This window comes from Anopheles merus, chromosome 3L (genome assembly GCF_017562075.2).
Source record: "Anopheles merus strain MAF chromosome 3L, AmerM5.1, whole genome shotgun sequence".
Taxonomy (NCBI): Eukaryota; Metazoa; Arthropoda; class Insecta; order Diptera; family Culicidae; genus Anopheles; species Anopheles merus.
In genome coordinates this window covers 16,202,851-16,217,163 of record NC_054085.1, presented here as the reverse complement: position 1 = coordinate 16,217,163, position 14,313 = coordinate 16,202,851, and the positions used below count along the sequence as shown (strand labels likewise).

At 44.8% G+C, this 14,313-nt stretch overlaps 1 protein-coding gene across 2 annotated transcripts in view; it reads left to right on the top strand.

The window, feature by feature from the left end:
- LOC121599033 (zwei Ig domain protein zig-8-like) overlaps window positions 1-12,995 on the top strand; it is a 54,504-nt gene extending 41,509 nt beyond the window's left edge. For both annotated transcript variants that reach the window (XM_041926507.1, XM_041926504.1), the window contains 4 exons: window positions 6,247-6,458; window positions 7,962-8,067; window positions 8,462-8,512; window positions 9,565-12,995. In XM_041926507.1, coding sequence (XP_041782441.1) covers window positions 6,247-6,458; window positions 7,962-8,067; window positions 8,462-8,512; window positions 9,565-9,686 — 491 coding nt within the window. In that variant the 3' untranslated portion in view covers window positions 9,687-12,995. The remainder of the gene's footprint in view (window positions 1-6,246; window positions 6,459-7,961; window positions 8,068-8,461; window positions 8,513-9,564) is intronic.
- Window positions 12,996-14,313: the final 1,318 nt, after the last annotated feature.

Genomic DNA, 14,313 nt, shown 5'->3' with positions numbered 1-14,313 from the left:
GACGCAACCACCAGCGCAAGTCCGTTCATTCCCCCCCCCCACCCCCTAAAAAAAACCCACTTCCCGCACAATAAACATGAGCTTTCCGCTGCGAGAAAGGCCTGTCATAATCATACCGTAGGCGCAGCGGGCAGTTGATGCACTGGCAGCCCCCGGATTTTTTGGTTGCCGTGCGCAAACCCCTACTCGCAATAAAGTACGGTTACAAACTGTGTGGCACAAAAACAAACGCCGGTAAGGGCCGCGCCCGCGATGCCGATAATCCTTTTCGCGTGCATTATTATTGTTAGCTTTGCGGCTACGCCTGCCGCTGCCTGGTGCGCAATTCGGCGAAAACAGGCGCTTCCGGTGAGGCGGGGGCTTGCGGCTTGAATTACAGCCGACGACTTTTTGGAGCTTTTGAGATTTTCCGCGTTCCTGGCCTGGGTCTGTTATTGATATTTAGTGTGCAAAATTCGGGGTAATTTTTGTTTTTGTTTTGTTCCACCAAGCTTAAACAACAGATGCGCATTGAAAGGGGTGCACGTACGAGCCATGTTCACAACGCTGTGTGTTTGATACCAGGAATGGATTAATGGCAGAAATTTTACCAATTTGAACCTACCCGCGCATAAAAAAAGGTTACTTTGATCGAAAGTTCCAAGGCGTTTCCGGTTATACGGCTTAACATGCAAGCAAAAGCAGCCCAATTTGGGCTGCTCGCGTCACCATGGTGTCCCTTTCCGCACGCCTGCTTTGCCGGGAAAACAGTTTTGGTTTTTTTTTCTTTATTCCAATGAACAAAAAAACAAGCTCCATCGTTTGGGCCCACTTTATCCAAACCAACAGTTTGGCGACTTTTCCCTCGTTTACCACAAAGTGTTGTTGTTTGCTGCTGCTGCTGCTGCACCATGCCGTTCTTCATCCGCCCAACTAACGCAAAAGTCGTTCAGTAATTCAAACGAAATATTTCGCACAATAATACGGAACCGGGTTTCACCAACCCTGCCGCTCCCGGTTAGTCAACCGGAACCACCGTCCTTTGTTCGCGGCAAAAACTCGGCAAATTCGCCACCGAAACTAACGAAATTTATCGGAAAGCTCCCGAGTATCCCGCTCATCCACCCGCTCCTTACACAAAACTTGTACCATATTCAAATTTACAATTTCCATACCCAACTTTAGCAGCCTTTGCTCGGGTTGGGATCTGTTCGGCGAACTAGCGGATTAAACCCGCTCCACCGATACTACCACCAGGCAGCAGCAGCAGCAGCAGCAACAACAACTTCAAAGATGACCGGTTGCGGAAAGTTTTCTGGCCAGTACTGGAGAGAAGGAGGAATGGGGCTGAGGCAGCCACCCAGCAGCCCAAAAGGGGGGAACCGTAGTAGAAGTTTACAAACTTTCTTTTTCATCACAATTGCTCACCGCCGAGATGGTGAACCCGGTCGGTTGGTTTGGATGGGTGGTGGTGGTGGTAGTGGTGGTGGAAAACTACGCAGCCTCCATGTGCGGACGGGATGGCTAACAAGCGTTTCACATAATCTTTTATTCTTTTTGCCAGGCCACTTCTTGCCAAACATTCGTCATAATTTTGGCCTTTGCTGGAGTTTGGCGAACAAAGGGTGCTTCGTATGTGTGTGAGTGTGTGGTTGTGTTTTTTCTCTCTTTGGTGGCCAAGTTCACAGGCATCCAGCACTTTTCTTACCAAGTTAGTTGGTGAAAGTTTGATGATGGCCGTGGGAAAGTTTTGGCTAAGTAGTGCGCTGAAGCCTTAATCAGCCGCGCTTTTGGGAGAAAAGAATTTCCCCAACAGTACGGTGCTTGTGGAAACTTTGTTGTAAAAATGTGTGAAGGATGTTTTAGTTGGAATTTTTTTTGATAATAATGTGGCCTCAGCTAGCTGCACTTATTACTAACGTGCACGATAGTTTCTATTCTGAAAGCAATACTGTAAAACTTTTCAAATCATTAAGAAACATGTATCTACGCAATAGATACAATATACATCTTAATAACAACTGTTTGAATAGATTTTGCTTAACAACTTAACCACTTACCTTGTTTAAATAAAATAGAAACACGTGCATTTTGAGGGGTTTTGATCGCGCAATTAAAAGAAAATTTTACAGAATTTTTATCCAAATCCATCAAATTATTCGTTTATCCAAATGAAAAGTATGAAATGTTTCCTTCGATTTTAAAGAAGAAAGTTTTGACGACGGTTGTATTAAAATTTAAAAATAACTATACAAGAAACTCTTTTGAAGGGAATCAAGTACAGTAAGAATTCAATATTTGAACACTTTTTAGTTGAATGTGCCCGAGTTGGCTCACAGTTCAATTAAAAAGCATGCGTTTCTATGTACTCACCGGTTTTTGAAAATTTCACAAAAATCTCATGGTCTATTGGGTTTTTTGTGTGGTAAAACAAGCCAACTAAAAAGCACAAATTCAATAGTTGGAAGGGAATTGAAGTTCAACTAGTGAGTTCAAACTGTAGTTCGATCGAAGAGGAACGGTAGTTGCTGTTTCCAAGCATTCTGCTCAGTAATGTGTAAACTATAACATAATGTTCAGTTTCAATCTTAAAAGTATACATTAAAACATCCAAACATGCAAAAGATCACTGCAAAATGTCACTATCAATGTCATGAAAAAATCTGACTGAAACAAAATCCATATCAACGTCACGTACTCAATTGTGATAATCAGAGGTGATACTCAGTACGGTTGGTGTGACTAATACATGCTCATGACATGTTTGCGACCATCGCTTGGTCAGTCACTATATCACGACTTTTTTTGTTGCTGTGATCAGTTTTGCAAAATGTCACTGACATAGTCATGACAAATTCCGGCTGAAACAAAATCATCTCAGCGTCACGAGCTCTACTGCAAAGATCAGAGGCGAGCCTCAAACAGTTGGTGCGACCATCACATGCCTGGTGACATTGTGTGCAACCAACTCTTGGTCAATCACTTGCTCGCTACATTTTCAGTCGGTGATTATCGCGATGGTCGCGGGAGATATGTGGTGCGTGCGAGTGGTTCCAAGCAACAAAATGAGCGAGATGTTTTCTCACTTTGTTTGACCCGACAGATAATCAAAACAGATAGAAGGTGAAAGCATACTCATTTTGTTTTTAGAGCCCACGCGCCAAGTATATTCCAAGAATGTCGCGATTATCGCCGACAACAATGTCGTGACCAAGTGAGTGACCAAAAGATGGGTGCTAAGCTAAACGTCACCAGCTAAACTAAACATGATTGATTCTCCAACTGTTTGAGTATCGTCACTGATCATCTCAGCTGTGTACGTGATCTGATTTGAGCTTCGTTTCAATCATGAGTGTTGATGATTGAAACAGTGGCATTTGGCAGCACTGTTCACAGCCAGAAAAAAAATCATGATTATGCTTGCGCCGGCATTAAGCTAAGCTTGTCAGTCAGAGTATCGCGTTGGACTCAAGAATTCACGTGTCGTGTTCAGCATGTCATGACGCACTTTTATTGATTATCATCAATGAGCATCAAGCTACCACGGATATGTTCATTTGTTTTCGTTGGTGAAAATCTCGTGATACTCATGACATTTTGCAGCACTGTTTGCTACCACGTTGCAACTTTTCCCACCAACCCACCAAAACAAATGCACGTACCGATGGTAAACCAAGCTGGCCACTTTCTGACCTTAATTGATAATGGGTCTTATTGTGCATGGAGAAAAAAACAGCAACCCTCCTTCTGCGACAATCCTCTGCAATCTCCACCAAACGGTGCATGTCGAACGCGCTTGTCCGACATAAAACACTTCACATAAAACAATCATCGAGCGCCAGCTCGTAACACAGCGGCAAACAACCACCAACCAAAGGCACTCGACAATAGTTCAACGAACGGCGGCGCCGCGTTTGAAGTGCTCGGTGGAAGCGGGGGGAAGCGGGGGGCAAAATACGAAAATAAAAGGGCCAACGTGCCCCGGCGCCCAACACAGCGAAACGCTCGATTATGTTAAGTTGTCCGTCGTTATGAGCAACTCCCCGCTAGCTCCCTCCGCCCGCTCGCCTAGTTTAATGCTGCGCTTTATTTTTCACCTTTTTATTTCACCCACCGATGGGAGCGCCGATGCTGACGGAGGGAAAACAACAGACATCGGGTGGGAGATGCGATAAAATGCGGCCAGATTTTGCTACGCGCCGGCACGCAGCACTATCGCCGAACGATGGCGGCCTACGACACTTTCGATGAATGAAGCTGTTTTTACCCAGTGCATGCGTACGCGCTTTTTAGCTGTTCGGTCGGTTGTGTGCAGTGCAGTAGTTGTGCTGTATACAGCGACGATAATTTGCTGCAAATGTGTAAACGCGCTCGCGTAAGCACTTGTCGCGCAAAGTGGATCCGAGCGCGGCAAACGCCCCACCGTTTGCGCACACAAACACATGCGCACACACAAGCGCAACCCACTGGATGACCTTTTTTTAGACGCGACCTAGCCACCTTTCATCTCTGCAAGCTCTACCGAACTCCCTCTACACACACACAAAAGCTAAAGTGTCGTTCAATGTAAAGCAGTTCGCCTGAAATGGATGTAAAATGCGCCATTCGGTCGTTGGTCGCTTACCTTGGCGTTGGGTTAATGACGGGGAAGGCCATACCATCCACTTGATCGGGCCAGCGATACCAGGGGAGGGGCAGGAAGATTGCAGCAGGTTTTATGAGCTGTTGCAAGCACTTCACAAGTACCTGCTGGCCAAATGGTTCCTCACCCGGCTCGGTGTGGCGTTTGGTGGTTTCATCCTTGTAACGACCGATTGTGCTGCGCTACGTGGATGATTTATTCACGGCAGATTATATTGCATTAATGGGTCTTCTTCCACTGCCTTCTCTTACTTCCACTCCTCAGACTGCTGGTGTGAAGGAAAGGAAGGTCGGAGCGGCGCACAAGAATCGAAATCCATGCATCGTATAACAAATCGCATTCGGTTGTGCGCGTTTGCAAGCGACCTATTGCAAAGACCTGTTGGGTGGTGCGGTCTAGGCAAGGGCACACACACACACACACACCCAGGCACATCCACACACAAACGCGCGGGGCACGATTGGGCCACCGACGCCACCGATTGACGATAAATAAAACCGTCCCGGCAATCGGTAAAGCACTCACAGGGATTAGCAGAGGCTTTTACAGTAAATTTAGAACCATTAAAACCGCAAACCTGGCCGACTTTCTTACCCACTGGTGTCTCGTGTGCCAAACCGATAAACGATCAACGAATCAAAAAAAAAAAAAAACAGATACATCCCAGGGACCCTGTTACTGCAGCCGCGGAAAGAACAAACCGGACACTGGCACACAAAACCGAACCAACGCCAAAGCCGGGGCCTGTCGATCGGGTCGTAACGGCAGACGGGCTTGCGACTGGCTTAAAAGCGCCATAAATTTCCAGCCCAACAGCCAGCCAGCCAGTGGGGCTTTTATTTTTGTGACTGTGGCCCCGTAAGAAGCGGAGCTGTGAAGGATTTCGCGTTCGTTTATGGTTTCTGTTTTTGTTTTTGTTTTTCGCCCCAGCCCAGGTACTTCTTCGTCGCTTCTCCGTAGAATTTATGCTTTTATTTGGAGCTTTATCTCCACACATTGCGCTAGCGGCATCACACACAGACACACACACACAGACTTACTTCCCTTCCGATTCTAGCCCCCCCACGAAAGCCTCCGAAAGCCAAAGGACCCATTGTTGTCGTCGTCGTCGTGTGTCGTGCCGAGGGCAATTTCGGTGGAAAATTTGCCGAAAATTGACACAACTTTAGATCGTCGAAATTGAGTGGAATGAAAATTTACTACCCGCTTAGCCCGTTGTCGTGTGGGGCGGCGGAGTGTCGAGATAGAGTGGGGCCGGCCCGGCTGCCCGGTTGAAGGTAGGGTTTGGATGTTGATTGCCCACTTCGGTTCGGCTGCCCGTCCTCACAATTCGGCCGTTGTTAGAAGCTAGAAGCGGCCTAGCCTACAGTTGAACGAGCAAATAAGTTTCCCTTTATTGTGCAACTTTATTTAAGCCTAGGTGTAGATATATCTTTCCTTCCCTCTCGTGCTCTCACTCTCTCATCTCTTTTTCACCCGTTTTTTTCGCTTTTGGATACGAATTGATCCGGTTGAACCATTTGTTTGGCTCGATTGCTTTCCCCCTCCTCCCGTGCTCGTGTCACTTTCATCTCCATTCGAGGCGGAAGATTAAATGTAACCATCTTGCTTTCTGTCGCTTCCAGTGCCAAGAACCGAGCTTATAGGTGACTCCGATCGCTACGTCAAGGCCGGCAGTGCCGTCATCCTGCGATGTGTGGTCCGGGGCGCCCTCGAGCCACCTTCCTACATCATCTGGTACCACGGTACGCAGCAGATCTTCACCGAGAGCCGGCGCGGCTGGAAGACGCAGCTGGACCGCGGTGCACCCGATCTCGATGGGGACATCCACAGTACGGTAAGTTTGCGCCATTGCGTTTGCGTTGCGATGGGGACCATTTGTGTTGTGTCAGAGTTTTTTCGACGCTTCGTCTCGAAAGTTTACTGCAGGGTGCTGTGTATGAGAAAAATAATGGTTGCTGGTTTTATTACCAACTAAGTGAGTTGAAATGTGGAGACAATCTATAACATTATAAAACATTAATTTAACACCTTAACCGGAAAGCTATGTGGTATATTTTGTTCGCTCTTTGGTCTTGTACATTCAACTTGAAAAAAACAACCAAAGTCAATTGAATCATTCTTTCTCGATCACACTACTTGTTCATTCAAATGGTTTTGATTTTAGAGCAGCGGCTACAGAGTTACAAAGCAATAATAGCAATTTGGAGCTTTGTAACGTGAACGACTGGGCGCCTCCATGATAGCGTGATGGAGGCGCATGAAGAGTAAAAAATCATTGAATGTGACCTTCATTTTCTTCCTTGTTTTTTTCATATTAAAAAAATGATTCAGAAATAGTTTTAAATACGTGTGATATCTTTCAGTTAAAAGATACATTTTAATTGCACAATATTCAATGACAATCATATAGTTTGCGCTGAATGTTACCGGAAAACACACCTTTTTTAACAACTAATGTGAATGGTTGCCTCATGTGTAACCTATTTCTGCGCCTAATCGTTTAATTATTTCCTTTAATACAACTTAATTGTGTATTACTAAGGCTTTGGGTCAAGTCATGCAAACATTAAAGGAATTTATGGTAGCTTTTAGTATAAATTGAATGATTAAAAGTTTAATTTTCAACATAAATTAACTAAGCATAGAGCACATAGGAGACTAAAGCTTCCGTATTAACGATATGTTGTAGGAAGTAGTCAGTAAATCAGAGATGCCGTAATGAAAGGAGAGTAGTATAAATTGGAGCTCTAAATGCGAAAATTACGATACACTGTCCAACAATGTGTATCTCGGTACAGAAATTGATAAAAGATAAGCGGTGATGATGGTAAAGATTATTTTTGTTGTTCAGTCAAACCATGAAACTAGAACCGGAGTAACATTACTAGTAGAGAAAATACAATATCAAACCGTAGCAAAAAAATAACTGCAAGTTTATCAACATTAAAGCAAGCTGATCCTTCCATTGTTATAAACTCCATACAGGGTTTTCCAGGAGTTCTCATAGCTGTGGGAAACTTTAAATTGGACTCCCCATAGCACTCTTGTTGGACAAATCCAATAGAAATTTCCCAGGAGCCTGTACAAAAAGGGTGCTATAGAATCCAATTTCCAACAAATGATGTTCACAGAAAGAGTCTAGGAAGTGTACCACCCCTGGAAAATCCTGTAAAACAGGCGCCACACACAGTAGACAGTATCGAAACGTTGTTAAAAACTGATCATAAATCAATTGGGAGCAGTTAGCAACCTTCCCAGACCTTTCACTACCCTTCACTACGCGTCAATAACATTGTCCTGTTCTCACTCTTTCATCTACACTTTCACCTCCTCGCAGATTGGCTCGCTGATAATAGAATCGACGAGAAAGAAGGACTCCGGAAATTACTCCTGCAGCCCATCCAACAGTCCACCGATCACTGTTTCACTGCACGTTATCAACGGTAGGTTAACGACGGAGAGGCCAGCCTGCAAAACCAGACAAAGCGGTGTGCGATGTACGTGTGTGTGTGCGTGTGTATGTGTGTGCTCCCTTGCAAAAAGGTGACTTTACAAACGGGTTGGGTCGCTCCTCCCAACGGGACCAACGCACACCTCAGCACACACACACACACACACACACACACACACACACACACACACACACACACACACACACACACACACACACACACAGCAACCACCGCACATCGCACAACTATTTTCCATTTACATAGCTGCCCGATATTGATCTGCTTGTTTGTGATTTCGTTTCCGCGCGTTCCCGTGGGCATGGGCTGTGTTGCCTCTATCGCTGACAATCGCTCGATGCTATAAACCCGTTGGTGGCGCCCACAGGAGAATCGTCTGCATCCGCTGTCACGTCATCGGCAAGATCGCTGTTTGATGGTAAGCATAATTGAATTCTCATTACTGTTGTTTATAGAGCGATGGCTGGTGAGCTGGCGTGGGGAGGGCGGGTTCGGGGCACCACCCCAAGGGCCATGTTCACCCGTTGGCAGATGACTTGTGGTGCGTTGGCAAACGCTTTATACAGCGCTCAGTGCTGCATAAATCATGAACTCGCGTGTGCTGCTATTGACACCCGGGGGTCTCCCTACACATGGCGAACCATTCGTCCCGCAAAGTAGCCCGTACGATAGCAATGGGATGTCAATTGAAATTGGAAACGAGAAGGCAGGCGGCGGCGGGCGAGGAGGATCATCATCATAGGGCACTGCCTCGAAGGGGAGATGCAGCAGCATATGCATGTGCTTTGCAGCTGTGACAGCAGCGAGATCGGTAAAATGCTCCCGGTCCCAGCTGGTGTAGCGAGTGTAGTGCGCGTTCGCGCTGTCGATATCAAGCGCAGATATTGCCTTTTGTTTTGCTGCACGCTTCGCAACGGTCCGCGGAGGCGCAGCATTCAATATTTGCTTGATTATTATCACCCGGCTTCAGTGCATTAGAGCCGTGGGAGCTGGTTTGCAATAAGCGCTTGCGCACGGAATTATGACCAAAGAATCCAATTTTGTGCACGACAGCACATTGAATTTAAGGCCATACAAAACAAACATAAAACGGTTGATTTAAATGCTCGTACGGTGCGCCGTACAAAGCAGCGTACGTTCTTATTATTCAACAGTCGTGCCGGGGAAATTCCATTTTAGGGAGTTTTTAGAGCCAACCACCGCAAAAGGCACAATTACGTATGCAATCAACATTGTGTTCCTATCGCGGTGCAATTCAATTTAAATTCATCAACTAAGAGGGTCGCCGATGTTTAGCAAATCAAACACTCCAAGCTACTGCATTTGTGCTTTCAACAACAACATCAACAAAAACCACAACAACCGAAAAAAAAAACTGCTCACTAATCTGTTTTGTTTGTGATTCTAACTGGCATGGTGGTTTTTTCCCTTTTCTCTTTTCCTCTTTCTTTCTTCGTTTCATCTCCACAGACAGCATATCGATGTTCAAGCAGCGCAATCTACAGATTCTACTCCGGCATAGGTCATTTGTTATGCTACTTGTATTGGTTATCTATGCTCAGCTAAGCTGTCATGTGAACTATAGTCTTTAAGCATAAAGTTAGACGTATTAAGGCAGATTTAGAGCAGCAACAAGCAACAAAGGGGGGGCGGGAGAAACGGGAGGGAAAAAATGGGAAAACGCAAGCGTTCGCAAGAGATAAACAAAAAAGTGGCGCAAGCAAAAAGCCCACTTATCCACTGGCAAAAAATAAAAGGAAAAGAAAAACAAACAAAAATCAAAGCAAATGAGAGAAAGAGAGAGAGAGAAAAAAAGTACACAAGACGCGACGCAAACGTAATGATAAGTTATAATACAACCAAAACAAAACAAAAACTAAGAAAGCAACAAAAAAAACAATACCGAACAAGTAAAAGGTAATTCGAAAATCATCCACGTCCATTCTCTATCGCTAAATACACACACTTAAGGTGGTAAGGTAAGAAGACCGGCAGACTATCGGCCCCCATCCCGGCTGCTGCAAAGCCGAACGGGGTCGAGAGGTGAAAATTTTGCTCACATATAAACCAAAAAAAAAACAAACAAACGGTAAAACTCGAATCTCGAATCATTACACACAAGACACAACCCACACACACAGAATTGGGAGAAGAAAAAAACCACAACGGTTAAATGAAGCTCATTCTCGACTGATAAGAAGACGGCTGCAAAAAATGAGGGATGAGAAAAGAGAGCCGAGTGAAAATGTTTCAGTAGAGTTTTGTTAGGGAATGGTTTGGAGCATCGGGAATGATGGGAGGAGCACACATAACAAAAACAAACAACAAACACAACCACAGACACACACACACGCAGGGAAAGCTCTAAGGACGGATGGGCTAATAGTGACGGACGGGAACGTGTTTTTCCCGCCAAGCGAACCAGTGGCGAAGTTCAAACGAGTGGAAAGCTGCTGCTGGTCAAACGCTGAAACAAGGGCAGATCACAGGGACTGAGGCGCACTACGCACGTTGTAAGCAGGTGGCAGCGCACCTGCAGATTGTTTTTTGTTTCTTTGTGGTTGTGGTAGCGCGTAAGATGCTTCAATTTAGCCTCTAGCTTTTTCTTTCTCTTTCCCGCATCACAAAACGGTTTCCATGTGGGTCGGAATTGGCCTGTTTTTTTTTTGTTGATGGTGTAGCATATGTGGTCACTCGAGTTCAAGACAGACCATCCAGCGCTGCTCTTCGATTTTTGGGTTATTTATGCTGTTTTTCGTCCTCAACGGTGTGTATCAAATGGTAGCAAAGAAAAACACACCCACACAAACATTCCGACAGGCATTTCATGCGTGTGTGTGTGTGTGTGTGTGTGTGTGTGTGTGTGTGTGTGTGTGTGTGTGTGTGTGTGTGTGTGTGTGTGTGTGTGTGAGCTTTTTGACGAGAACACACCCACTTCGAACCGACAGCCCACAGCAGCATCCAGCTCCAATTTGGTTAAGCAAGTCCCCCGAAAACTTTACTCCATCAATGTCAATGTTTTTCTGCTCGAAGGAAGACGAAATTTTCTTTCTACTTTTTTGTTTGGGTCACCGCTGGCCCCTCCTTGTGTGCTTTGTTCGGTACAGTTTTTTGTTGCCAAGGAAGTTTTGTGCTCTAGTTTCGGGCATTGGCGCAAACAGCGTGTATCACTGTGTGGGTAAGAGCGTACGCTATTCGATCATGTCGTTAGCGTCGGCTGCTTCATGATGAAGCAGGTGATGATGATGATGACGAGGGAGAGCATATTTTCGTTTCACACAGTGGCACACGGCACTGTTTGAAAATATGATGTAGTCGTGTTTTGTTGTTATCGGACCCACTCGGAGAGGCGCAGTGCGTGGAAACAACTTTTCCACTATCGATCACTGCTGAAACACGTGCGCAGAACGAGAAAAAAAAACGTAGCGTCCTCGTTGAAAAGCGTTGTAGAAAGAAGAAAGAGGAAGATATTGCCTGTGAAAAATATACACAAACAAACAAGCAAACAAACGAACAAAAAACACAAGACTTCACACAAATATCGCTCACCCAACGAAAAGTGTGAAATAACAGAGACAGCAAAACAGGTACATACAGCATACAGCAAAAAGATAAAAAAACACTTACACTCACATACGGTAAAAACAGAAAATCATCGTTAGCAAAACAGTCCTACTGATACGTTAATATAAATAATCATTTTATTGAACCCAGCAGAACAAGAGGGATGGTGGGGAACAGAAGAGCGAAAATATAAAGCGAAGAACTGAACAAATTGAACAAAGCATCTACTAAAACACACACAAACACAAACAGTCAAACTAACCAGAATATCCAAGAGCGTAACGCAAAGTTGTGTAAGTTAATTGACAAACGAAAGCGAACAAAACGTGCAGTCACATGTTATACTCTCCTACGAGCGATAGACAAGTAACTGAGACGGAGGGAGACGAAGGGAGACGCCAAGTAATAACTATTTAAAATAAACGATAAACAGACAGAGGCAAACCAAACAGTGGGAAGAGCGAAGAGGAACGCAAACAGTAAACAAAACATACCAGAAAAGCAAAAAATTAACCACCCCCTCCCGAATACCACTACCGGTGCGTGGAAGAGGAAGCAGAATACGAAACGGAAACAGTTCTGTTTCCGCTGTCATGTAAAATGTTATAACTTACTTATACTACTACAACAAGTTGCCAGTGCAATGTGTGTGCGTGTGTGCGAGCAGAAGGAAGCGTAGACAGGGGTGGGGCAGCAAGATTGCAAACACATAACATGTAACAGTGACACAGCCACATCAAACAGACGTACAAAAGAAGCTACCACTACTACACAACGCCATCCCATGAAAACGAAACAAAAACCGAACACACAATAGAAACGAAACACGCATACACACCGTGTAACACAGTCCATGCGGCCACGCAGCAGAGTAAATCAGTATTTGAGGATCAGGATCAGGAGCGAAACAAAGCGTTCAATTTTAAATCCGGAATGGCAAACGGCACAAGGAAAACGGTAAACGATCCTTCAAATGCATGCAAAGTGAGTGATGGGGAGGCAAGCAATGAGGATCACTTACTACCCCCCCCCCCCCCCCCCGGAAAGGAGCATCATTTGAGCATCATCGCCATCATCAACTTCATCGCAGTGGTGGCCAACTTTCAACACTGGACTGTCCGGAAGTGCAGAAGGTAAGCATGCATCGCCTAAACAAACGAAGCCAACAGAATGGCGCCCAGAAGAAACAAAAAAAAAACCGAAAAAGAGAGGACGAAAAAGAAAGAAAGAGAAAGAGAAACGAACAACGGTTGCCATAAAGGATGCAGATTAATGTTTCAGCAAGCATGTAAAGCAAAGGTAAACGTATCAAATAAAAAGGCTAAAAAATGGAAAAGCAAAAACACAACACAAACAAACAAACAAAAACAAAAAAAAAAACACTAAAACACATACCAAACGAAAATGCAAAGGAAACACAAACCACAGAAGGAAAAAGAAACACAAAACAATTAAACACAAAACCACAACTCATCGACACACAAAACACGGAGAGAATAAAAACCAAACAGAAGAAGAAGAAAAAAAAAACAAGAGAAGCGAAAGAAGAGAAGAGAGAAAAAACAAGAAAACACATGGAAAAAGTGGAAAAGAAAATATTGTAGTTATATATTAGTTAGGTAATTCATGAAAAATTATATTGTACATATTTTTATATTTTAATCCTCAGTTGAATAAAAAACCAAACATATTTTTTTTAATGAAAACGCCGCCGCGGCCCAGTGTTAAGCTCCATTTCGCCGAAACCATCGAGCTGTAAGTGTTGTAGTGTGCAAGCGTAAACACCTCCTTCAAGAGCGCCTGTAAGTATATGGTGTTGCAAAGTGTTTTCATATTTTCGCGCCATGAATGTATAATCAAGCCAATGAACACCAGGTCCACTGTTGTTGGCTCTTCCCTTCTTTTGTTGTCTGTTTTTATTTCTCTGCCACTGTGTTTTTGTATGGGCCCAGCACGCAGCGCAACCATCATCTAGCGCACGTTCGCGTGTGAAATATTTCACGCCTCGACTGGTTGACCAAGAGCTTTTCCTCGCCTCCCGCTTTTCGCTCTATCCTCCCCTTCGACTGTCTGCGATCGAGTGCCATTTCACGCCTAGACCACACGCCTAGCAGTTCCTTGTGCCCCATTTTCATTTATTCCCACGGTGTGCCGGGCTCATCATTTGCACTAATTGCCTGGCGCGGAAGCAGCGGCGTCGGTGTGATTTATACGCTGCAGTGCATCCGAATACGGAAAACAAGATGCAACGTGGCAGCAACAATAGCAATATTTCAAAAAAAAAAAAAACAGCACACACACACAACCAGAACCATCCGTTATGATGGACGAGAAGCCATGTTTTATTTGCCATCTTGCCAACTCGGCCCCTTTGCCCAATTATGTTCATCAACTTGCGCAGCGTGTGCCATTGTACCAGTGGGCTGGAGTTTTATTTTGCTGTCAACTTCTCCACAACTTTCACGTGTTCATTTTTATTATCATTTTGCACTCTTTCTCTTTCTCCCTGTGTCTGTTTTCCCTCTTTGTCTATCTTATCTCGGTTGTATCTTTTTGCTGGAAGCGATAGCATTGCATCATCTCCACTGCAGACAGAAAGGGAAAATTTGACTTCCCCCCCTCCCTCTCTCTCTCTCTCTCTCTCTCTCTCTCTCT